Source organism: Pteronotus mesoamericanus, unplaced genomic scaffold, assembly GCF_021234165.1.
Source record: "Pteronotus mesoamericanus isolate MK-2021 breed Mesoamerican mustached bat unplaced genomic scaffold, CSHL_Meso_final contig_116, whole genome shotgun sequence".
NCBI classification, from domain to species: domain Eukaryota; kingdom Metazoa; phylum Chordata; class Mammalia; order Chiroptera; family Mormoopidae; genus Pteronotus; species Pteronotus mesoamericanus.
The window spans coordinates 30,473,977-30,501,960 of record NW_026555027.1 but is presented as its reverse complement, the minus strand read 5'-3'; the positions used below and the strand labels follow the sequence as shown (position 1 = coordinate 30,501,960).

Below are 27,984 nucleotides of genomic sequence, written 5' to 3'. Positions count from 1 at the left end.
GTTAGGACAGGAGGGAAGGCCTTCAATAATACTCTTAGGAGTCTTTATTTTTTTCATTGGTGAATGGAATTCCCTGACAGCTTTGGAGCAGGGGGGTTGCAAGATTAAGATGATGATTTCTGATGGTTGATTTTGATCAATTATCTAATGCAGTTGGAATTTATAAATATAGAGCAAATGATATCCAAACTATTTTGATTTTGCATCACATCAATAAAGAATATATTTTGAGCATAGCTTTGTACACATGAACTCTTTATTTATAACTAGAATTTTATACACACACACACACACACACTTGTTTTTTAATATACCATGTGCAAAATATGGATAAGGGGCCATCCTTTTTCTCATGATCACTGAAACATTAGCCTTTACTCACTGGCATCTGCCTTTCTTTTTCAGCCACTTGAAAATACTTTTACATCTAATGACCCAATCATCAAACCATATTCAGTGTTTCTAGAAATTCTCATTCTCCACAAAGAGATATTTTAAATTGATATTCAGGTAATGTTACAATTGGCCTCACACATATTACCTCACACACAACCCAAAACTCTGTGTAGTTAGGAAGTGCCACTAAACATAAATAATGTAAACATAAATAAATGTTTCTTTGCTTCTCTCTGATTTTTTCCTGAGCCCCTCAGGCATGTGTACATGCTACATTGGAGGCCACTGCTATAGAGGCAGAAAGACTATTAAAAACATCTAGAGATTCAGATAAGAAGAGTCTAACATAAAATGTAGCAGAATAAATAAAAAGGAAAATATTGGACCAGAAAAACAGTGATAAAGGAGAGGAAGAATGTAATTGATATCGCAGCCTAAGTTGGCTAGGAAGTAGAATAAAGAAGGAAGTTAGAAAAAAAGTTCTGGGGTATCGATTTAGACCGGTCCTTCCTTCCTTCCTTCCTCCCTCCCTTTCTCCCTTCCTCCCTTCCTCCATTCCTCCCTCCCTCCATTCCTCCCCTCTCCACCACTTTATTGAGGTATATGTGACAAAATTGTTAAGTATTTAAGGTGTACAATGTGATGATTCAATATACATATATATTGTAAAAGGATCCCCATGCCGAGTTAATTAATACACTTCACATATCTCTCTCTTTTTTGTGAGACCATTTAATTCTACCCTCTTAGCAGATTTCAAAGATTTAGAATTTTCATTCAAATTCTCATGTGTTAGTTGAAGCTGAGAGAGTAAATTGGTTCCTAAGAATTTATAAAAAGGAGAAGGAAGATACAAAGGATCAAGCTCAGAGAGGGCAGGTGTGAAGGGTAAAGCTCAAAGTCTATGGAGGCAAAGAGAACTTTAATATTTACTCTCTATCTGTTTTATACCAGTCAACAGTTTAGCTGCTTTTTCCGTTTTATCTCATTAAGTACTTATGTCACTCTCAAAAGGCAGTTGTTCCTTTTTTAGTTCCACAGATGAAGTAATTTACCATCAAAAGGGTTAAATAACTTGCTGAAGGTCAAGTGCCAGGGCCAAGAGTTGGAGTGCAGGCTTTCAGTCTGGTCCTAATTTGCCAGCTCTGCAATAAACGGAGCCTGAGAAGAGAAAAATGGTAGGAGTAGAATCAAAGTAATGTGATTTCATAGAAGAGGAAAGGGAAGGAGAGTGTTTTTAGAAAACATGGAGAAGTCAACATTGCCGAATGCATTGTGTAGTGGACACAGTTTTGAGTCTAGTGTTAGACCAGCATTTCTCCACAGGGGTCAGTCCCCTTCTACCCCTCACCCCTGTCACTAGGAGACATTTTGCAATGTTTAGAGACATTTTTTAGTTGTCACCAGGAAAGGGTTTTTTGTCTTTGGTGGTGGTGTCGTTGTTGTTGTAGTGGTTATTGTTTCTTCCTAATGGAAGTGAATGGCTGCAGGCTGGGATGCTGTTCTACATCCTGCTGTGCATTGGACAGCCCTCACAGCAAAGAATTATCCTGGCCGAGGTCAAGAAACCCTGTTTAGACTAAATTTCTCATTCATTTTATTGGCTCTGTGATTTTAGGCAGGTTATTTGACCTTTCTGTGTTTGTGTCACCATGTTTGTAAACATGCATAGTGTCACTTCCTAACTACACAGAGTTTTGGGTTGTGTGTGAGGTAATATGTGTGAGGCCAATTGTAACATTACCTGAATATCAATTTAAAATATCTCTTTGTGGAGAATGAGAATTTCTAGAAACACTGAATATGGTTTGATGATTGGGTCATTAGATGTAAAAGTACTTTCAAGTGGCTGAAAAAGGCAGATGGCAGTGAGTAAAGGCTAATGTTTCCGTGATCATGAGAAAAAGGATGGCCCCTCAAGGGTCTAACAGGATCAAGGAAAGGCTGTATAATACTATTTTTTAGATTCAGGGAGAAGATGAATCAGTATGTCGTGGAGAGATGGACTCACGAAAGTGGAGTGAAGATTAAAGATGCAAATGAGAAAGGCATCAGTTTCTGGGGTGTAATCTTGGAAGAGGTGGTCCATTAAGGAGTTCTTCACCAAAGGGAAGGAGGATGCATTTTCTCTGAGACAAGAAAGATGGGAGAAAAGCAAGTGGCAGTAAGGGTAAATTTTTAGAGGTTTTATTTGATGGGGACTGAGGCAGAGGAAGCTGTGGAAACCTCCCAACGGGAAGACCTCAGCATTCTTCGTAAATTGAAGGCAAGATCATCTGCTCAAATTAAGGAAGAAAAATGGGGTAAACTTGAGTTTTTTTGGAATGGAGAAGTTTTGGGTTATACATATGGGTGATTGAAGATTAGCAACAAATGAATACAGAAGTTGTGGAAGGGCCATAAGAACCCATTGGAGTTGTTCAGCATGGATTTATAAGGGACTCAATTGGGATTTCATCACAATCCTAGGTAGGTATGGGAGGCTTAAGGGGGAGGAGGAAAGGTGATTTAGCACTGAGAAACTCTGACTTTGGCATTTTGAAGGTGTCACCATACAGATATCTGGTTAGGTTCAAGGTGTGGTGGTCATAGTGGTCAAGTGGCTGAAAGAGACACGTGGAAGTTCATAGTAGTCAGCATGTTGGAGGGTTTTCAGCTTCAGGATGTCAGGTGAACATGGACATTGAAGTCTCCATCATCATCCCCCAGAAATGTGATGAAGAGAAATATCAGGCAGATCACTGACTTTCAGGTGCACGAGGATTCTGGGTATTGATAAAGGCAGGAAGTGGATGGTGAGAACCTTCAGCAGACGCAGCTGAATGATAAGAGCAGAGCAGTTCTCTGGAGGCAGCACTGAGGAGCAAACAGGGAGAAAAAATTTCTTCTCCTGGTGAGTGAAAGGGAGTAGAAATGGATCTAGTTCCTCTGGAGAATTCTGTGGAGGACGTTGTGTTGGAAGAAAGATAGGTCCAATGCATGTGAGCTTTTGGAAGAGGTATTTTTAGGAAAAGTTGAAGACATAAGATAGTTAAATGACTGTTTTATAAGTGCTCTGTCAACTGGCAGGAGGGCCTGGGCAGAAGGACAAACAGTAGGGAACAGCAAAGGTCAAGTGCTAATTAGATTAAGAATGAGTATATTTGAAAAGGTGGCTTGTGGGAGGAGTGTGGGTCCAGCGTGGCAGATTAGGGCATTGGAGGGAGTTTGGAGGCATCTGTGAATACCAGGGAGGCAGATGATGACACTGTAGTCTGTCTGACCCCAGTGGCCCAGATGGATATGTCAGTGTGGTAGAGCCACTAAACTGCCCTGGTCCCTGATGGCACCCTTTTATTATCTGCTGGTGGAGGCATAAGAGGGATAATAGGCCCTAAGCTTCAGCATATTGCATTACTGATATTTGGATATACCTACATATGCATATACATATACCCATATGTATGTGCATGTATTTGTATATATGCATGGATGTGTGTGTGTGTGTCACTGGTCCAGCCCTACTCCACCCTCAACTCTCCCAAACAGATAAAAGGCAGGCTTAGGAAGATATTCTGTTTTCTGAAAAATAGCAGCTAGCAGTTTGTTCATTGCAATATTTTTTTATGCAGTTCGAGTTATTTTTAGTAAATATGAGCAGGGAAATATTATTCACAATACTAAAAACGAAGTATAACATTTCCCTAATTTTCCTAACAATGGGTTCAGTTTGCTTTAGCAAATCCATTCTGCCCAGGTAGCCTATAACTACATTGAACATGTTGCAATTCAGATGTAATCATTAAGGTAATATTATTAGATAATTTGGTTATAAAAAATGAGATTAAATTATTTGTAACTTGTATAACATTGCAAGTTTAAAAATAAAAGCGTGATTCACTAAGAATTGCTTATGTCAATCCTATTTTCTTTTTTGCTGTGTTTGGTACACAGCATCTGAGTAACTACTTAAAGAATATGAACAACAAATGTCCTTTTGAAGCAAAACCACTAGATTCACTGAAAATAATTAGGCTGAGATTTTCAGATGACTGCATTTGGTACCACCAAAGACATAGAGGCAAACATTGTTCTCATATTCTCATGTACAAATTGGGCAATTGAGCATGCAAATTGCAAATTGAAAACTAGGCATACATTGACAGCGTCTGTGTAAATGTGCATCTTGTCTACTACATTCATTTGTGTATTTTGAATGTAGGTTTTAATAAGACCAAAGCAAGTATGTGCAATTGGCGAGTCTGTTTTATTTCTTTAAATCTTAAATTCCAGGATTTTAAGCAAATATTTATCTGAAATACCTAGCAGTGAGTCTTAATTACCCATATATATCTATATTTTTGGCTACAACTTGGGAAAGTCAGGGATCATGAATAATATATTTGAAGGTTAAATTTATGATCCTTAAGCATGTAGTTCTCTAAATTGGGCAAATACGATAATAATATTGGTGCCTCAAGTTATGTAAGCAGAGTAGCTCAGTCAAAATTCAGTTTAGACTCAGTCGACATATATATTTGACTTTGTGCCTTTCGGAAAAATCAGAGATAGAGAAAACTTTAATATTTGAACAGTAGTTTTGTCCTAAAATCTTTTCTTGATGATATATAATGATTTTTATTTAACAAATAATTTATGGCATATTTAAAAGACTGGTTTTTACATATTTACAAAATTTATATTTTTATTAATTTAATTAAAAGGCTTTTTATGCTTTCAGGGCAACCTATTAATTTTATACTATTCTCTCAAAATGTTTGGTTTGTTCAAGATGTACTAAAATTTTATAGCTTTCTAATATTTTTGTTAATGACTTAGACTTTCTTTGAATAAGAAAATGTATATGTAACAAATAATATCTATTTCATTAATACAGTTTTCTCCTGGAAAATTGAAATTAAAATTGCTGAAGGAGCAGCTTCAAGGTAAACAATTTACCACTGTATTATTAACTGCTACTGATAGAATTTCTTCTACATTTGAATTACAAAGAAAATTAAAGTGCTAGAATTGTTCATTAAATATAAAGATTCTCAATCCCCAAATGATGACTCTTTGCTTTTGATATTCAAAATACATTTCACTTATGTTTGGGGGGGAGGCTTATTTTATTGTCAAAGAATGTCAACTTAGAATATGATTATAATATAGCATTTTTTAATAGTGAGGACTTTCCTAGCACTGGTCCTTATAGTTTATTAATATAATTTTTAACTAAGATAAGAATTTTTCAGTATAAAATAATAAATTGAAATTTTACTCTAGAAAATTAAAAGAATATTGAAAAATTCCTTTATATTTTAAAACATTTTGACAATAGCAAAAACCAAAATCAATTTTGAATATGTACTAATTTCAAATGGATGACTTCTTAATTGAGGATAAACGCATTTAATTTGAATAGTTGAGATGATTTGATAGAACAAGTTATATATATAAAACATTTATTACAGAAGATGTTCTCTGTGGGCTTCAGTTTGATCCCGAGATGGGACAGGATCCGTAGGTATTCTATCAAGAGCACAGTTTTTAACACTTACTACATCCTATACCTTCACGTGTCCAGCTTAAGTGAGTTTTAAGCAGGGTGGATATGGGTGGGTGTGTGTGGCCCTGTGGTCACCGGACGGGGATGTGAGCTCCCCAGCCTACTGGGAGGATTAGGCTTGGCTACATGTCGTTATTATTATTAGGTAACTAGTATTTAATATTATTTGAGAATTTAGAAATATGTATACTTTCATTACTTTATCAATCAGAAATCTAAGCATCATATTTTAAAGTGATTAGTCTGACTTATTTTTTTCTTCCAGAGTCAGTAAGACAACCGCTTAATTATAAAATGGCAAATTCTTCTGGAAGTGAAAAACCCAAGATAAAAGGGAAGCTTTGTGGACAGTGTGAGAACAAAGCCGCGCTGCTAGTAGGTACACCAGGATAAGATATGAGAATAGAACTTAGGCATGGCGTCAGACACTTCTCCCAACTTAACCTGCTTGGGAGGCACATACTTTTCCTTTGTGGCTCGTGTTAAGGGTGAGGTGTGCATGCTGCTGGGGAAGGCCTGCCTCTCATGGAAGCGCGTCCTCTCATTCCTGTTTAAGACACTAGCTTAACTCACCCTCTCTGCCTTGGGTCATGCCTGTCAGCATACAGACATGCTGCAGTGTCTTCTGTCTACAACTAAAGCTAAAACTACAACGAACATTCTCCTTTGTCCCCCCCATTTCCCTCTGTACTTCTCTTTTGGTAACAGTTGAAGAGTTGGCTATACTTGCTATCATCATATTCTCTTCTCTCATTCTATTTTTTTTTATTGAGGTATATTTTACTTACTTGAAGTGGACAGATCTTAAATGTATAATTATATGCCTTTTGACAAATGTCTACACTCCCATCAAGTTAATGGAATACTCCTGAAAGTTCCTTGTTCCTTTTCCAATTCATCTTTACCACAAAGGCAACCACTGCTCTGATTTTAAGTACCTTACATTTAGTAGTACCTATTTCTATATATTATACAAATGGAATTATAAGGGGGATATACATACATGCACACAGGGGTGGGCAAAGTATTTTTATAGTTAGTGAGTATGCAAAACACAGTTTATTCTTGTATTATTAATTATTGCATTTATTATTATTATTATTTACCTTTTTTGCCCACTCCTGTATATATATTTTTTGTGTAAGTTTTCTTTTGCTCCATGTGGAGATTCATTCATGTTACATTTATCAGTATTTTGTCCATTTGTATTACTGAGTTGCATTCCGTAGTATAGGTACACCAAAATTTGTTTATTCCCTCACATGTTGAATGACATTTGGCTTGTTTTAGTTTTTTTTCCCTGTTACATTTAAGGCTGCTGTGTACATTTATGTGCAAATCTTTTTTTTTGCCCCCAAATGACATTCATTCTTTCCTTAAAAGTTCTGAAGTGAACATAAAAAAAATACAAAAAAATAATGCTTTCTGACAGCTCTCTAACTTTTCGTAGGTGTCAATTCATGAGCTCCAAAAAATATTGTGAAATACACCGTAATTTAAAAGTTACCGCCCTGGCCATTTTAAGTGCACAGTTCAGTGGCATTAAGTACGTTGCAGTGCTACCCTCTCCACTATGTAGCCACTGAACTCCTTTCACCTTGCAAAACTGAAATTCTGCACCCAGGAAACAATAACTCCCCACTTCCTCCTCCCCTCAGCTCCTGACGACCTCTACTCTATTTTCTGCCTCTGTGAATTTCACAACTAGGCTTCTCATATAAATGGAACCACATAGTATTTGTTTTCTATCATTAAATAGTATTGTCCGTATTTCATTTAGCATAATGCCTTCAAGAGTCATCCATGTTGTAGCCTGTATCAGAATTTTCTTCATTTTTAAGGCTGAATAACAGACCGTTGAGTGTGTTTTCCACATTTTGTTTATCCATTCGTCTATTGATGGACAGTGGATTGCTTTTACATTTTGACTACTATGAATAATGCTGCTGTGAACATGGGTGTACAAATATCTGTCCAAGTCCCTACTTTCAACTATTTGGGGTATACACCCAAAATTGGAACTGCTAAATTCCATTCTTTCTTGAACCCTCTCCATTCAGTACTGACCCTCCATTAGTGTCCAGCAACTGCTCCTATGATAGTTGCCAGTGACTTCTACATTCAATTCTCAGCTCTTAATTTATCTATCAGTGGTCTATTCTCAGTTCTTAATCTATCAGTAATATTTGATACAATATCCCTCTCCTCTCCGATGACTCTTCACTTGGCTTTCTCTGAAACACCATTCTCTCTTGGTTTCCTTTTATTTTGCTAACTATCCTTTTTCAACTGTCTTTGTTGGTTTTCTGTATTCTTGACCCCTTAACATTGCGATGCCACAGTCCTCGGTCCTTAGTCCTCTTCTCTAGTCTCTCTATACTTGCTCTTTCGGTAATTTCATTCATTCTCTTGGCTTTAAAGGCCATCTCTACTTTGACTGCTCCCAGATATACATCTCTGACTCATCCCTCTCCCCTTGAACTTTTAACTCAGTCTGCCAATCAACACCTTTAGTAGGATGTCTGACAGGAATCACTAACTTAAAATGTTCAAAATTGAACTTTAGTTTATCTCCAACAAATTTTCTACCCCCATAGTCCCCTCATAGCAACAAAAGTCAACTCAAATGTTACTTACCGCAACTGCCCTTTATAAAATAGCAATAGCTGAGTTGAACTCTGGTTGTATGAAGCTTCTTCACTTGTATACATAGCAGTTGTCATCTTATAATGTGCATTTGTTTGTTTTCTACGCACATTTAATGTAAACTTCATGAGAATGGTGATTTCATTTTGTTTGCTGCTGTGGGTGCACCATCTATGCCTGCAACTTAGCAGGTACTCAACAAATATTTGTTGAATGAGTCATTTCTTTAAAACTTGTCTGTAGTATAAACTTTAGACATATTTTTCTCTCAGTATTGAAGATACTCCCATTCCTTTTGTAATTTAATATATCACACATACTTGAGAAGCAGTTTTTCTCCCAAAGAATTTAATGATTATAACTGATATTATGGAATTTATTGTAGTTTCAGAGAATTTAGCCATAATCACTTCTGATTTAAGTCTATTTTACTAACTTTATTTCATAGTAGAGGGTCAGAGTTAGAATGCTGTGAGTTTGATAAAGGGCTAAAAACAATATTAAATATAAAACTCTGGATGTTGGTAAAATGCTCTTACTATTACATCATACTATTATAGTATTTGATGTAATGGTGGACAATAATTGAAAGAATATTAGCCAATTGTATTTATGTAGAAATGTTTAAAAATATAAACAAAATATTTTTGAAGCTAGAAGTATGAAAGGGACTTATTGGCTGAATTGAATTGTTGAGGTTCATTGTTCATGATCTGAAAAAGGATTTATGTAGTAACTATGGGTCAGTATTTCTCTGGGATCCTGTCTGTGCTGAGCACTTTTTAAAGGTTGTGGAATTTGAACAGTGTGGCATATGTAGGTAGGACTTGACCTGAAAATAAAGTCTCAGTTTATCCATGGAGTAGGAAATGCAAGGAAATGACTTCCTGGGCAGGTTAAATGACATATGCCTTTGCTGGGACGTCATTTCCCATGCCTTTGCTGAGTGATTAAAAAGATGATTTGCTTGAAACTGTAGTATATAGAAGCTGGGATTTAGGTGCTAAATATACTTAAACATTTCACTAAGATTTTAATAAAGGATGTTCTTTGATGTGATGAAAATAATATACTTGTCAAAACACAACAATAACTTGTTTAAAAATTGAAGCTAGCAGATCTGTGAAGTAGACTGTGATAGTGCTTAACTCTGAGCAAGGTTATCCTGTGTTTTAGCTTCCGTCATTCTAGGTGATAATGCTGGTTGGGGAATTAAAGTCAACCTTCCTATACCTTATGATGGGGTCTTCATGAGGGAAAGTTGTATATTGGGGTAGCAGTTAAGAGCTTGTATTTTGCGGGTTTCAGTCTCAACTTTATCTGTTAACTAAGTGACCTTTAACATATGAATTGATTCTTCTAATTTCTCTTCTCTCATTTGTATAATGGAATACTGTGAATAACAGTAGCCTATACTTTTGAGTTATTCAGGACAGTGGGTTAATGCACGTGAAATATTCAGCCTTGTACGTGGTATATTGTTAGGAGACAATAAATTACGTGCTTTTGTTTTTGGCATGTTTTCTTATGTCCTGATGCATTCACATAGATTGATGGTGAAAATAAAATCCCAAACTTCTATTTTTTTTTCTTTTATAAAGAAGTTATGGTAACTTTAGGCCGTTTCTACATGGCAAAAGTGAAATGGATAGTTAAAAATTGTATATTAATTTGGCAAAAGTGTATCATTTAATTAAACTCCAGTGGTTTCTGAAGACTTGGTACAACTGACTGGTCTAGCCTTCATCAAATTAAAAAGGTGTTTACTGAAACTGCACTTGGGTATTCCATCAGTGGAGAAGCGTCTGTGGTGGAATGGAGTGCTTATCTATGTTCTTAGTATGTTCCTGCTAGTTATGCACACTGCCTAAAAAGATTTTCCAGTTGGCGGTCATTTTAACCCAATTTAAATCCAAATGTGCTTGTATAACAAAATATATAAGCTTACTCTGCTACTCCAGCTTTGATCTTCCAGTTTATAGCGTCTGTTCAGCTACTTCCATTAAAAGTCTGTTGTCAACAGATACTTGGCTTAGAATTATGTGTTGAAACTGACTTTCTGTCCTCTATATTGCATTGTAAAACCATTGCTGAGTGTTTATAAGAAATTTATTAAAATATTAACAGATAAGTAAAATAAAAAGCAGAATACACTTTAAAATATATACTAATACAAGGATGCTACCATATATGTATCTGGAATTACAGTTTTTAATTGATTTTGGACTTGAAAAATTATGGATTTAGATATGTTTATCATCATTTCTTTAAGAGACTGTAGCTTTTGAAATAAGAGTTGAAAGGGTAAGACTAGTTCCCATAGTAGGGATAGTGTTTATTTTTCTCCCTCTTAAACAAAAAATCCAGTGCTGTATAGCTAATCACATTTGAAAAAATATATATTTGGATTTTTGACATTGGAAAAAAATACTTTTGGATTTTGACAAATACCAGCACATGCAGTCATTGAAATATTTATTTTATTCATTTATTTTATTGCAGATTTTATCGTTTTTTCAATAAATGATTAATACTTAAATTAATGCTCAATAATTGATTTAATGAATAGTAATGTGGATTGTGGGAAAAAGCTTGAGCTTTGAGTCAGAATGTGAGGTTGAAATTCTAGCTCTCTTAGCTGTACTACCTGACAAATTTTTAATCATTATGTTCTCTTGGTACCTCATCTTGACAATGGACATACAATGACCTTTATCACTTGAGAGGATTGTTGTAAGGAGCAAATGAGATATGTGAAGCCCTTAGAACAGTGAGTAAATGCTCACTAAATGTTGTGAATATTGTTATTTGATCCTAGCCTTCCTTTTTAGTTTCATTACAGTTACATAAAAGTTTCTCACTCTTTTAACCTTTTTGTAGTGTTGCCTTAATCATTTTACATTGAATAAATCTCCATTATTGTAGGTGATTGTGTCATCATATGGGGACTTAACACAGTTTTTAAAAATTAATGGACTTAAAATGTCTGTTGGATATTTGATAAGAATTAGTCAGTTTTTCTGTGTCTTAATGCATTCTAGAGCCTGATTCCTCAGTGTGTGGTCTGTGCACCAGCTGCTGCATGGTCTCACCTAGCAGCTGGTTAGAATGCAGTATCTCAGGTGGCATTTCAGCCTTTCTGAACTGGAGTCTACCTGGCAATAGATGGCCAGATGGTTCATGTGTACATTAGAGTTTGCGAAGCATCACTGTACTGCACATTTCAATCCACCACTGACCAGGACTAGGCCGAAGAGCTTGGTCAACCTCTCCCCAGTCTACCGCATGTGTTTTATGCTGATGTTTCCCTGGTATGAGAGCAGAGGAAGGAGGGGGAGAATGGTGGTGGGCACCCTAAGCGGGGGATAAAAGAGTATCAAAGGGAATGTGAGCTCCTTGTCATAGGTTTTCTGACACCATCTCTCCAAGCCGTCATGCTTTCTTATTTGCACTAACAGTAGTTCCTAACCTAGGCAAACCTCAAGAAAAGAGAGATTTTGGCATTTTAGCCATTTCCAGTTATTTTTCATATTTTTACAAGTGTTGAAGTGATCCCTGGCTGGTGTGGCTCAGTGGATTGAGTGCCAGCCTGCAAATGAAAGGGTCATTGGTTCAATTCCCAGTCTAGGGCCCATGCCTGGGTTGCAGGCCAGGTCACCAGTAGGGACCACATGAGAGGCAACCACACATTGATGTTTCTCTTTCTTTCTCCCTCCTTTCTCCTCTATAAAAATAAATAAATAAAATCTTAAAAAAAAAGAAGAGTGTTGATGTGGCTGTACAGCTGCACGGTAGTAATTTCACATGTAGTAAAAATTTCTTTGTTTTTTATCTTAACATTTAGTTTTGCTTGGTACCGTCATAAATACAAATACATCACACTTTTCTATTTATCCCTAAATTTAAAAAATTATATTTTAACACCGTAAAGAATTTAGAAGATAAATATATACTAGTCCATAATCATTTCACTGGTCATAAACATTGCTGACATTTCTGATGCAGTTCTATCTAGTTTTTAAAAATACTTTCTTTTGAGGAATCTTTTAAAAATAGTTTTGAACCTTATTTTGAGAATCATCATTGAAGGAGTACCACTCAAGGAAGTGTCTGGGGACTCTTGGAGATAAATAGTATACATATCATTTGAAATGAATTGTGCCCTGTAAATCCGTATAGAAAGATAGAAGCACTAAAACTGAAGTAGTGTTGACCAGACAGAGATAGTGCTGTTTAGTTTTAACCAGGTCAAGAAGTTTGACCTGATGCTGCCAAATGTTTTATGATTTATTCAAAAACCATATATACATACTTGCAAAACACGTGTAAAACCTACATTTTAGCTATTATAGTTATTTGATATGAGAGTAATTTGTTTCCAAGTTAGTTTTTCTCAGAGTTAAATCTTAATTGGGACAAATAGCTGTCACAATCTCCTTGGACTTCTAAATTCTAATGACATCTAGGTATGTAAGTGGAGAAATAAAGATAATAGCAATAACATCTTTACACATTTTCTCAAAGTCATAAGATTTTTTAAAAATATCTTTTTAAGGTATGTCTTGAATGTGGAGAAGATTATTGTTCAAGGTGCTTTGCCAAAATTCACCAGAAGGGGGCACTGAAGCTCCATAGAACAACTCTTTTGCAGGTATGACTTGAAAAACTTTAAAATGCTTTACTGGTAGTGTATTTATAGAATGTTTCAACACAAAGACATTTAAAACATGCTTAATTATCTAGAATTTAGGATGATTTACATTAATTTCTGAAATCCTGTTATGTACAGACGGTCTTTACATGTATCTTAAAATTATTTTACTGAACACTAATCTGGATTCTACTTCTCTATTTAAACTGTGTTTTAATATAGTTCCTGAAACACTTAGCTTGATTAGAATTTTTAGATTGTGCATTCTATCTGTGAACTTGACATTTAAAAATTAGACAATATTTTTATCTATTGTTTTAAGTGAACACATGACTTAAGTATTATTTCTAATTTATAAATAGAAATCTCATGATTGCTTTTTTGTTTAGTTTTAAAAATTATTCTTTTATGTATCTTCACCCATTATTATTTAAATAAGCTTACCTCTCAGGTTTCTACTTCTCCTCCTACATGGTAGCATCTTTTATTTATCCTCATATAGTCATTGCTTTTTGAAATGCCTAAACTCAAACCACGTCAGGTGGTCTTAAAATTTTAATACTTAAGCAATAAATATTGTTAAATATAGATACAACATTATACCATTTACATTTAACAATACATTGATTTCATTCATTGGACAGTAATTTATTCGACAAATATTCATTGAATATCATTGGGACACAGTGTCTATGGGAGGCAGCGACCGTACACAGGTAACACTAGGATCCTGCTCTTGGGCCTGGAGATAAAACAACCAAGGACCTTATGTGATGGGTCAAGGGTTTTATTATCTTAGACACAAAAGGATGGAGAGAATTAGATCTGTATTTAGAAAGATCACTGACAGATTTCAATCTTTACATGTTACTTGAACATAAATGTTGGTAGCTGTAAAGACCCAAGTCACGATAGCCACAAAACATAAAATATCAATATTTATCAATATTTATCAAAGTTGGTTGCTTTTGAGTGGCCCCTCAATGGTTAGATCCTCCTGGAAGAAATGTTGGAAAGAATGAGAAAAATAAACAAACAAACAAAACAATGACCTGTTTTTTCCCCTCCCTCAGGATGGTACAATTGAAAGGTCACAAAAAACAAGAATTGATGTATATAAAAGTGAGTGTAATTGTTAACATAGAAATAGTATAGAATTTAACTAAAGACACCTCAGTTTAAAGGGAAAGGGTGTAATTACTCCAACTGTGAGTTCATGTTAGGAATTTTCCATTCAGTGATTTATTCAGCACATGTTTTGAGTTATCACTCATTGAATTTAGGTACTGTGCTAGCTGTTACAGAACATACAGAGAGGAATGAGACAGGACTTTTCCTCCCAACTTCTGCATTTGACCTTTAAGGTTTATCCAAATCTGATTCTTTTCTCTCCCCTCTCTCTCTCTCTCTCTCTCTCTCTCTCTCTCTCTCTCTCATACACACACACACACACACACACAGAGGAAAGAAGAGAGAGAATATTTATTTCAACCTTTGTTAAATAATTGTGTGCAAAATAAAATTCCTGAGGGGAATTACTAAGTTGTCTTGCTTTTTTTCTCCTTGTTTTTATTATCCCTATGAGTTAAGGTGCTTGATGCTCTCTCTGTGCCTTGGCTTAACGACATTGTGCAGCAATTAGTGGGTATCTCTGTTTAGCTCTTATAAACCAGTCATATAGTGTTTTTCGTTTTCTACCATTTTGGTAACTATCAAAGTCATGAGATTTTTAATTGACTGCTGAATTTATACCTTATCTGAGAAGTTAGGGCACACATCTGATATCTGAATATTAATCATTACTGTATAAAAAGCAAACATTCTAGGCTAATGGTTGCTGTGCTTTACATTCTTTACCTGTGCTGACATTTCTGGCTATTATAAAGCATAGCAAAATTTGACTGTTGTAATTCATTTAAGCCCCCGTCCTATAGCTCAGCGACTCTGTACAAAGTTCACAGTTAATAAGGACCATTTTATGCTGGCATATCTTGTTTTACTTATGAGATAATCTCTGAAAAAATTAAAGGCAAACTATTAGCATTTCCATGTTGACTAACATTATAATTTCACAGGACCTTTCTTTTGACTTATGATTAATTTATACTTGGCAGTAAGTCTGACACAAGCTTAGTTTTACTTTATCCCAACTCTGTTAAATAATTGATTATTTGCAAAATAAAGTGTAAATGTACAAGGGGAATTACTAAGCATGAAAATTCTACTTCTATATTTTGAATGATTTTTAACAATAAAGGTTTAAAAAAGGTTATCTTAATGGGTAAGTCTCACATTGATGAAAAATAAGGCATTCGTATATCAGGCATTTCTATATCCTTTTAACAACAAACAGAAGAGACAAGGTTAATCAGAGATAATAGAAACTACAGGGGAAAACAAACAAAAAGGCATTCGTTCTATTGTGAGGTATGGCATGCACAGAAGGAGGCTGGATTAAATAAATCATTAACAGATTCTGTTATGTATATTTTCTTAATTGGAATGGAGATTTTCTTAAGTGGAAAGGAGAGACCTTGGAAAGTGGAGAGGTTTAGTGAGAAGAAATAATTGAGGCATTTATTTTCAGCCTTTTACATTTTTTATCACCAAAGAAAGGCAAGTCTATATAAATATAGATATAAGTGGGACTATATGCTTGTTTGAATATACTTCCAGGAAAGTATCAGGAAGAACCTCAGTTATCATCAGAGTACAGTTCATGTTTACTGACTCTGGTGGGCTTTTTTTCTTTTAGCTGGCAATGACCCAATACTAGCTTCTGGGCTCACATTATCATTATTCGGTTACTGTTTAGAATAATACAGTATTTTTAATTGAGGTATAATTTACATGTTAGTTTCAGTTTTACAACATAATGATTTAACATTTGTATTTTGCAAATGATCACCATGATAAGTCTAGGTAACATTTGTCATTATACATAGTTACAAAAAGTATGTATTTTTCTGGCAATGAGGAATTTTAAGATCTACTCTCTCAGCAACTTTCAAACAGGCAACATAGTATTATAAACTAAAGTCATGATGCTGCACATTACCTTTCTATGACTTATTTGTTTTATAACCGGAAGTTTGTACCTTTTGACCCCCTTTACCCGTTGTGCCCATTCTCTACCCCCGCCTATGGAGGCCACCGGTCAGTTCTCGTAATACAGTGTTTTTGAATCATAGCTAGTCATTTTGGATACTGTGCTTACTTAATTAGATGATCTCATTGTGGCCCATTTTAAATGCTGTGCGTACACATATTTGCAGATGCTGTGGTGTGCTGCCCTCACCCTCCTTTTTAGGACCGAGACACTCGCTTCCCTAGCTGCCTGGGGTGCTGCCTGGGGAGGAACCAGAGCTGAGTCTCTTCCCAGGAATTACCTTTGCTCAAAGGGAGCTGCGACTTCCACGCTTAAACTCCATTTTTGGAGGCAGCCCGTTTTCCAGTCCAATTTCTGGCCATTGTGAGGGTACAAACTGCCAGCATCTCACTTACTTCAGTTGTCAACAACTGTGATGGGCCGCCAAAGCTCCGCCCCTTGGGATTGGCAGTTGCCTTGAATTCAGCTGTTCCCTTTGCCCAGCTCTGCTTCCTTCACTTGTCTGTGGGTATTTTCAGAGCACTCCCCAGTAAAAGTCAGGCAGACAAATCTTAGAATTTGTTTCCTGGGGAAACTGGCCCTTTACAATATGCAATTTTGGGTAAAATTATAGATAATCATTGGCCTAAATTTAGAGTAATTTAGTGCTGCAATTTTGAAGGCCAATACAGAACATCTTTTTCTTTACTTTCTAAATTCTGAACCAAGTGAGAAGTAGGTATTAGAGTCAAAAGGTAGAAATGGAAATACCAATTTTACTACTGATACAATCAGAATTGCTGGTTGAGGTATGAATGTACAAATTCAACTTCCTGATAGTTCCTTGGCTTGAACTTTTTTGTTTTCATCTTCCCCACCAAAGTGTAGGCATTTTCCTTCAGCAGGGCAGGGCCTCCCCGGTAAAACCCGTTAAGGGACAGACATCTAGTTGGAATGCATCCCTCTTTGGGCAAGCAGCTCGTGGGGAGCCTGGAAGGCATAGAAGGCTCGCTTTTGTCTCCCAAAGCCTCACCAATAAGGTAGAAATACAAGGATGGGGAGTAAATGTTCTCTCAGAAATGAATTATTATAATTCACATGATTTTAGAGTCCAGGTGAGATTGTATCTATCTATCATCTATCTAGCTCCTAGAAATGTATATATTTGCTATTCATATTACACTTAAAAATAAAGCATTGTATATATGTATACAATGTATATATGTATGTGTGTATATGTGCACATATATGTGTGTATATGTATATATGTATACACACACATGATTGAGTATTGGCATGTCTTACCTATTTCTTCAATGGGAATAATTCTTATTTCTTGTGCTGCAAGTCTGGGTTCATTGTTCTTCAATATGATTATTACTTTGCACTTTGTCAAGGGGTTTTAAAAACTACATTGTTATTGAATAGGCCTTCTTTTATATCTTCTGATAAATTTCAAATTCTATGAGGAGAGGGACTATTTTTGTCTTGTTCATCACAGTATTTTCCATGCTTAATATTGTACCTGGTGCAAATAAATCAATTTTGAACAAATGAAAATGTGAATGAATCCCTAATGATGTGTTCAAACTCCCGAAATAATTTAAAACTATATTTTAAGTAGCAGAGTTCATTTTTTGCTGCATTTTGAAAACTGAAGATTGGATAGGTAAAAGAACTTGTGATATGTTAATGTGTTATGCTGGTGAAGGGTTAACAAAACCCTTTGCTCTTTAGTATGAGAATTTGACATTTAGTTAATTTTCTAGCTCTTTCCCTGGGAAACAGATAAAGGTAATAATGTCAAGTGTGTTTCTAGACTTGGGGCAAATATGACTCCTGATTGGCAAATTGCACCCAAACGGGAGAACTGTAAATCCTTGGCCTGAGACATGGCTCCCTGAGGGTGGTGGGCTTCACAGCCGGCACCTTTGCCATGGGGCTCTGGAAGCCCTGCGGATGGGGATTAACTACGGTGGAAAACAAGGCTCTAAGTGAGGTGTGTCCCTCAGCTATATGAGCCGTGCCTCTGCATGAACTGCTGCAAGGCTCCAACCCAAGCAGACGCTGTCCGGGTGGCAAACCACTGTTCCTATTCTTCCGTTTTGGAGTACACTGATGCCAAGGCTGGTGCGGTGACAGCCTGTGCGCCTGAACCCCGGCAGGCTCGCTGGGGGACATTACAGTCAAGTCTTTAATTAACCGGTGTTTCGAAAATCAGAAAGTAGGTTACAAAAAAGATAAATAAAGAATACTTCTGTAGGCATCGTTGACTTGAATTTTTTCAAAATTGCTTTCTTGAGATATAATTTATATAGCATATAATTAATTCATTGAAGTTGTACAAATCAATGGATTGTAGTATAGTCACAGATATGTGCAACTATCAGCACAATTAATTGTAGAACATTTTTATCTCCTCAAAAAGAAACCCATTTGCTACTACTTCCATCCCCTCTATTTCTCTCCCTCAATTCCTTAGCAACCACTAATCTATTTTCTGCCTATTCTGGACACTTAAAAATGGAATCATATAACATGTGGTCTTTTACGTCAGGCTTTTTTTACTTAGTATAATATTTTCAAGGTTCATCCATGTTTTGATATGTGTCAGTACTTTATTTTTATTCCATTGTTTGGTTATACCATATTTTGTTTATCCCTTCATTGTTTGATGGACATTTGAGTTTCTTCCTTTTGGCTATTATGAATATTGTTGCTTTTGTGTACAAGGTTCTGTGTGGACATACGTGTTCTTCCTCAGTTATACCTCCAGTAATGGGTCATGTGGTAACTTGATTTTCAGTTGTTTGAGGAACTCCATGATGTTTTCTGAAGCGGCTGCTCCATTTTGTACTTCCATCAGCAGTGTGTGAAAGTTCTGGTTTCTTTAAGTCCTAGCCAGCACTTGGTATCTGTCTTTTTGATTCTGGCATCTTAGTGGGCACAAAGTAGTATCTCATGGTCGTTTATATTTGCATTTCTCCAATGACTAATGATGTCAAACAGCTTATGGACTATTTGTGTATCTTGCTTGGAGAAATGTTGACAAGAATTTTTGAGAAGACCTAGATATGAGACTGTTTATTAGTCTGCACTTTCAGTGAAACTACATGTGTGGTGATGATCTTTTAGACGCCAGTACTAAAAAAAAGCTAGAGGAAGAGAAAAGACGACATTTGAAAAGAGCGTGGGAAAGGGAGAAAAGTGATTGTGTTAGCATTAGTGAAGAGCTGGAAGAACATTATGGTTCAGGGAGCATGTTACGGAACCAAGTTGCAGATACAGTGGAGAGGTTAGAAGCAGTGCAAGGGTTTAATGAAGAGATAGCCAGAATCAATGTCAAAGGGAAAAGAGGGGGGCCTCTCTGATATTGATGCTGAGGGGATCTTTAAGACAAGACTCACATTTGCAAGCTCAGAAACTCATAGGGCTAGTGTGTGGGTCGGATTAAACGACAACAAATATAAAAGTGTTTGTGTGGGTTGGATTAAACGACAACATATATAAAAGTATTTGTGTGGGTTGGATTAAACAACAACAAATACAAAAGTATTCTGCTCTTGGCAGGTGCTCCACACGTGAGTTTTTATTAGTCAGGATACATTGTTAGTAAAAATTCAGTACAATTCCTACACCATCTAAATTTAGAAACAGGAAAACAAAGTAATAATAAGAATAATAATAATGAATCTAAAGTATTTATGAAATGGTTACTTTTGGTTTTAGGGCTGTTTTCCAAAGTATTACAGTAATATATATTTTGGAATGCTTTTGTGAAAAATACAGACTTTCTCCTTATCTAAGTTGAGAATAATAGAATCTCAACTTTGGAGGGGACCATTCAGATCATTAGTTTAACCACATGCCTGAACCTTTAATCAGTCACACTGGTGCTGGATATTTGAGGAGCTTTTGTGATTTGCAGATGCTTCTTATGTTATCTCACAATTTTATCATGGAGTCTGACAAATTTTACGGTAGTTTTATGTACTCTAAGATATGTTCATTGGACTTAATGAGATAAAAATCATCTAATTGTGATATAACATCACTATTATATATAAAAATCAGGTATGACAGATTATTGATTGTTAGTTAATGACTATTATTCTAATCTGCCTAAAATCTGCCATTCAAAGCATTGCATATGAAATAATTTGTTCCTCATGTAGCTCAAATATGAGTAATTGCTGAAAGTAGCTAACTCATCTGGATGCATTTTTACATGTAATGTGAGTTTAAAACAACAGTAAGTGCTTGCTAAGATAATTAATATTGTGCATAATTATATGGCATCAAAACTGCAAATAGAAAGCAGATTGCAGGTGTGAATTTCCTGCACAGTTTTCATGTTGCTATTCTGGCTCACTTTTAAGATTGCTCTCTAAATAGAATTTTTTAATATTCTAGTAAAATTTGAAAGGCACAATTACTTACCCTGAGATCACATTTTGTTATTTTTTGATACCAAGATATTTAAATTTTTTGACAAATGCTACCTTTTGAGCTATTTCATGCTATATTGCCTCATTTTAAAATATTTTAACTGCATTGTTTTATTTTATTACTTTTCACATGTTACTTTATGACAGTACTAAATAAAGATCCCAGTTTAGTTTTATTTGACATTTACTATCTGTTGAATAGCAAACAACATTTATATCAGGGGCATGTGTCCGGATCAGGGGAAAGAACAGCAGTACATACACCTTTGATTAATAAAACCTGTGGTTCCTATTAGACTTTTTTATAAGAAAGGTAAATCTGAGGGTCCTTTTAGTTTTTTACTTTAAGTTTTCCTTAGATGATACTGAAATAAGCAGTAAATTTCAGCCACATGAATTTCACACTTCTAAGATTTGATTCCTGTCTGGCTTGCACTAAGTAGATTTTTATACCATTGATATTTTTGGACTACCCATGCATATTCCATATCTGTTTTTAGAAATATGATGAGCAGAGCTGGATTTCAAACATTATTCTGTTGTAAGTTCCCTTGTTGCAGTTTTATTTTATTTTTTAAAACACATTACATATGAGCATATAGTTGATTCTATATATATGGCTTCAGAATAGCTCAGTGTATTAATTAGTTTTTAAGTTCAGTACATTGACCTCAATGTTCAAAAGCAGCAACACAAATGCATTCCTCAAATCAAAGGCTGGAAGTAGCCAGTCTGGGGTTAATATGGAGCTCCATAGGGTTTAGGGATATAGGCTCTTTATGTTTTCTTGCTCTGACTTTGGGGAAAGGGTGCTCTGTTTCCCAAATTACCTCAAAGCCTGAGATGTCTGTGAAGCTTCAGTTGGCACCTGTTGCAATTTTATTTCACCACATAAATATTTAGTTTGCTTCTGTTTTTCATTTATATGATAATTTTTACTCAAGTTCTGTTTTTGTTTTTTACTTTCTGGCACATGGATTTTCCTGTCCTTCCCTTCTCTCTGCTTTTCGAGCTGGCTGGAAAACTTAACATTTTTTATATTTTCTTTTGATCCTTACGGTAGCCATAACCTTTGGTTACATGATTTATGGATATATTTTTCTTTAACTTTTGTAGAAAATTCAGATTTGACTCTGTGGTAAAATGCAAGGAACCAAATTTGCACTAAGATTCTCTATAAAGATGGATTCATCAGAAAAGCAAGATAACAATGTGCTCCAAGAATAGAAGATATAGTTTAATAATGTAGAAAAATGGAAGGAGAAAGATAATTTTTTCATTCTTGTTTAATGAATTAGGTTGATTAAAAATACGTATTTTTATAAGTAAATTATTTTTAAGTTGCAAAGATATTTTTACTAAGTGGAAACTTAATGAGGTCGTTACATCTTGTCATAGACCCATGATCATTTGAGGAATTTGTCTGTTTGGTATAGTTAGTATTCCCTCTCTTCCATGTAGTTTCCAGCTCAGAGAGATTTAGTTAGTCTGGTTTGTCACTGTTGATTTTAGTTAACGGCATCCTTAGACTGTCATTATGCAGTGTGTTCAATGCAATGTATAAATAGAAATATGCTGGCAAAATAATTTGTAGAGCTTTCTTTGAATAAATAGATCTTGAGCAAAGATTTCATAATTTTTAATAAAATTACTTTGCTCTAAATTAACACATAATTCTCCACTGTACATGTGTTTCTGCCATAAAAAGATATGTTTGTATATTGTTTTATGGCAGAAACGTGTAGACTGAAGACATAATTTCTGAAAACTTTCCCATTCTTGGAAATCACCCACTTAACTAACACGACTTAAGGAAAACTTTGGGTTAGGGGAGAGTCATTCAATTCCTGTGACACTTTGTAACTGGAGTCCTAAAAAGACAGTTAACCATCCTAATAAAACCGCCAGCATAGGTGTCTTGAGGACTTTTGTTTCCTTCTCTGTGGCGTAAATCTTGGTAGCAATTCACTTCTAACAGAGATCATTTTCATCAGAATGAAAAATCCCAATCAAACTGCTGCTTCCTTTATTAATCAATTGTTTAAAACCAGGGAGTATCTTTATAGCTTCTTTATCTGCACTCACATTTTTCTTTCTTTTTTTTTAAACAGTTTATTTATTTATTTTGAGAAAGAGAGAGAGGAGGGGAGGAAGAAAGAGAGAGAGAGAAACCCCGATGATGTGTGGTTGCCTCTCGCACGCCCCCGACTGGAGATCTGGCCCACAACCCAGGCTTGTGCCCTGACTGGAAATCGAACCAGGGACCCTCTGGTTCTCAGGCTGGTGCTCAATCCATTGAGCCACACCAGCCAGGGCTGCACTCACATTTTTCCAGATAGCTTAACTTGTTGGAATGCGTGGTTGTTCAATCCACTGAACAGTCAGTACTTGTGCTAAGAGGACATATTTCTATATATTTTCAACTTTTTTCTTAAGTTCTTCATACATTCATGGCTAAGGTTTTGGCTTTAATTGTGAGACAGCTTGCCCCCAGTTGCCGCCAAACAGTAATGTGCTGGAGAAGAAAAACTTAAGAATCAATAAAATTCCACAGCTGTACTGATACTGTAGTTCTATTTACCAACTGCTTATGAGGCATTTCACAGCAAAGAAAACAGGACAAACTGTACTTGGGAAAATATTCCTGATATGTGAAGGGCATTGTTTTTTTTCAAAAGCCAGGCCCCCAAAAATAAAATTAAATAAATAAATAAATAAATATTTGAAAATTCCATTTGGTGGACAGTTGGATCCTCCTGAAATGATTTATCATTTAAAACTGAGTCCACCTTACATTCAATCCCAACAATCTGCAAAAAGTGAATTCATTATGTTTGTTTGGCTGTAACACATTTTTTTTTTCTGTGTGTGTATGTATATATATCTCTACCCCTATCTTATGGCTTAGCATATACAAATGAAATAACAGAACTCTCCTGCAGAAGTTGGTTTTTAGTTTCTAATGCAAGGCTGTGGTTGCAATAAATCTCTTCTAAAATGTTGTAATTGGGAGATCAACGAAGGCTAACACAATGAGGAGAGACACTGCAGCATTTTCTTTTCCACACTCAGGAAGTGATATAGGTCCAAATTATGTGTGAGCTTCTGGATCACACAAGGAGGCATAGCAGTGTCCACGCGATCATTGGTATTTATTGCTGGATAGGGAACGTTTGTGATGAGGGGGGTAGGTAGAGCTCTGAAGCACTGACACTATCAGAGAGTATATCATTTTTCTAACTAAACTAAAACTTTTGCTCTTGGACCTCAACTTCTACAAGGTGCCATCCATCCCAAAATGCTATAAAATATCAACTCTCTTTACCTTGATTAATGATACATTGTCAGAGTGATGAATTCTTCTAGAGTGTAATTTGAAAGATAATATCATTCTAGGGAGAACATATAGAAAGTTCAGGTGAGAATTTCGAACAGCAAGCAGATGAAATCCTACCATCACACATTGTAGTGAAGGATGTGGGGGGAATCTGGAAATGCTGGCAGTAAATCACATTCTTTGGTTTTAGTTTAAGCTTCTATTCTATTCTACAGTGAGATACATGATTTACTATGTGCCCTGAAAACTGTTTTGGTTTAGTTTATAAACATTTTTAGCATGTAGAGAAGTTGCTCAGGTAATTTTATTCATTTTCAGTCCCCTTTGCTTCCTGTTGATACCTTTTAGTACTGCTATACATAAATTTCCATGTTTAGGAGATGGAGATACTATTATCTTTGAGTTTTAAAATTTGAATATATCTTTTTAATAGATTTAATACAGTTATGATATTTAATGTGCACAGTTATCTATTTTCAGTATTTTATAACAATAACCTTCACATTCTTGTTCACTGGCTACTTTGAATGATAGTTTTTATATTATCAAGTGAAAGATAATATGTTTTGTGTTGCAAATCTAGATGGGTTCTTCTAAGCAGAGACAAAAGGCTGCAGACATACGTATATGCCAAACTGTTAATAGCTGTTATCCCTGGGAAGTACTCTTCATGCATTAGAAGGAACCTGTATTTTTTTACTAATATGGTGCAATTATGACTTATTTTCACTCTTTCTGTAATTTTAAAAATGTTGCTAAAGCTACATCTAAGCATTTCTCTATGGGAATGCTCTTGAGCATTTTGGGCAGGAACTTTTCTTTTTAAATTGTACCATCTCTCACATTTCAGAATATTTGCTAAACCTGGTTATTACCCATTAAATGTTAGTAATGTTCTCTCATGATTGTGAAAACCAAAAGCACCTCCCTACATTTTCAAATCTCGTTGCCTAAATCGGGAAGCACTGGTCCTTGTACTTAGATCTCTTTACACTAGGTTGAGCAAAAAAGAGCTTCTCTTGCTGCTGAAGACCTCACACATGTCTAGCTGGAAGCGGGCAGGGCTGATGTGGCAGAGGCCTGGTAGGAACCCGCACTGGGAGTTAAAAAGCTGGTGCGAGCCCAGGCCACTCCTTCGCTTTCAACTTTAGTTTTTTTTTCCTGTGCACCTACTTTATTCTTTTCTTCTAATTAACAAAGTATGAATTGGCATAACAGCGGATCACTGAAAAACAGACCAAATGTCCCTTTCTTGATTGCAACTCTAAATTTTCATGAAATCAGCCTGGATCAGGTGCTCATGTCTTGTCCAATGAACTTTGGTTCAGGGGGCAGAAATTTTTAAAAGTAAAGTTACAAATGTGTGCAAAAATCATTTTTAAGTATAGAGTTCAGTATGGTCACATTATTGTGCAATTAATCGCCAGAACTTTATCTTCTAAAACTGAAATTCTATACCCACTAACTACCATTCTTTGTTTCTATGTATTTGACTACTCTACATACCTAATATAAGTGGAATCGTACAGTATTTGCCTTTGGTGACTAGCTTATTTAGCATAATTTCCTCAAGGTTCATTTATGTTATGAGTAGTGTCAATTTTTTTCTTTTTTAAGGTTAAATAATATTTGATTGTATACCATTTTGTTTATTCATCCGTTGATGACACTTGGGTTGCTTTTGCCTTTCGGGTATTGGAAAAAAATGCTGCTATGAATGTGAGTGTGCAACTATCTCTTTGAGATGCTGAGTTCAATTGTTTTTGATATTGGGTTGGCCAAAAAGTTCATTTAGTTTTTTTGGTAAGATTGTTTCAGTAGCACTTAGTTGTCTTTAACTGCATTCAAAACAGTTCTGTTAGATTGTATTGTGACAGCTGTCATATCAGTGTGCTTTGCAAAAAAACTTACTAAAATTGCTGAATTTTGGGTAGCCATTTTAATATTGAAGATGGAAGAAAATGTGCATTTTTGGCATATTATACTTTATTATTTCAAGAAAGGTAAAAATGCAGCTGAAACACAAAAAGATTTGTGCACTGTATGGAGAGGGTGCTCTGACTGATCTAATGTGTCAAAAGTGGATTGCGAAGTTTCATTCTGGAGATTGCTTGCTGGACAATCAAGTGTTTAGTCCATTTATATTTAACATAACTATTGATGTGGTTGGGTTTACATCTTCCATGTTGCTATTTGTTTTTCATATGTCCTTTGTTCCTTTATTTCTCCTTACTGCTTTATTTTGTGTTAAACAAATATTTTTAATTTTTCCATTAAAATCACCTTTTTATATGTGAATGTTCATGCATGTGTATGCATGTATTCATTCAGTGGTTGTTCTAGGTATTACAATATATGTCATAACAATTTACATTAACAGTGACTTATTGTGGTAAAATATTGTATAAATGGTTTTATTTTAGTTCTATTTTTCTCCACTTCTTTGTGATAATTTTATACATATTACATCAATGTTACAAAGCCACAGTAGTATTAATCTTATTGCTGTATATAATTTTATGCCCTTAAATTAAGGGAATAAAAAAAGAAAATAAATATTTAATCACCTTTTATATTACTTATATATTAATGTTCCTGGAGTTCTACCTTTCTTCTGGTAGATTTAATACCTTTCAGCCTTAAAACCTTTCTTTAATGTTTCTTTTAAGGCAGATCTGCTAGTAATGAATTATCTCTTACTTTGTCTACTTGGGAATGTCTTAAGTTTTGCCTTTATTTTTGAAGGATGATTTGCTGAATATACAATTATTTTTGGAAGTTTTTCTTTTAGCACTTTCTATTATTCCACTGCTGTCTGCTCTTCATTTTTTTTCAGATGCAGAACCAGCCATTGTTCATACTGATGCATGCTTATATATGATGAGTTATTTTTCTCTTGTTGCTTTCAAGTTTTTCTGTTTGTCTTTGGATTTCAGTAGTTTGTTTATAATATATCTTGGTATGAATCTTTTTGTGTTTATTTTTTGTAGGGTTTGGTCAGTATCTTGGCTTTATAAAGTAATAATTTTCATCAAATATGAGAATATTGAGGCATTTATTTCTTCATTTTTTTTGCTCATTTTCTTTCTCTGATACTTCCTCTAAATGTATGTTGGGTACTTGTTGCTATTCCCTAGCTCTGTAAGGCTGTGTTTACTTTCTCAAATCTTTTTCTCTTTGATTTTCAAATTGGATAATTTATCTTGATCTATCATCAAGTTTACTGCATCATCTTCCATTTCACATCTCTTATTCACCTATTTAGGTCATCCTCAAGAATTTTTATTAGGTTCACTCTGATAATTTCTATTTCTTAATCAGCCCTTCTATAGTTCTCTGATTTTCAAGAACATCCCATTAAATGTTTGGCTGGTCTGCTGCTCACCCCAACTGGCACCAAAACCTCAGTCTGCCAGAGCTATAGATTTGCCCCATTCATTTATGACCAAATTTGCTAGTTCACTGATAATGCCACAGGAACTTTAAGATTCTGTCCTCTGTTGAGAATCAAGCACACTCCCTACTGAGCAAGACCAGTCTTGCCTTAGTTGCACTGATAGACTTGGAAGGGAGATGTAAAATAGGAGCAGCCCCATGCACGGAAGCCATACACTCTTGCTCTTATTCAGTAGTATCCCAGCAGTTTTCCTTGAGTAAATACTTCTCAATTTGTTGTTTGTTTTTCATTTGTTTCCTGAAAGTTTTTAACAAACTTATCCAGTTTTATGGAGATACAATTATTTACTGTCTTCTTTATTATACAGAAGTCTGAAGATTCACTTCTGTCTATTGAATTTGGTAGAAATTCTGTTTTCTGTAATTTGAACAATTTTATTTTACAGAGAAATAGTGTATTGTGATCGAAATACA

General features: G+C 35.2%; 1 protein-coding gene across 1 annotated transcript in view; it reads left to right on the top strand.

Moving 5' to 3' along the window:
* The window catches only part of ZBBX (zinc finger B-box domain containing), a 100,436-nt gene that overhangs the window by 14,520 nt on the left and 57,932 nt on the right, over positions 1–27,984 (top strand). Inside the window, 3 exon segments of the mRNA XM_054576928.1 lie at positions 5,273–5,321; positions 6,210–6,319; positions 13,146–13,241. Of these exon segments, the coding sequence (XP_054432903.1) occupies positions 5,273–5,321; positions 6,210–6,319; positions 13,146–13,241 (255 nt within the window).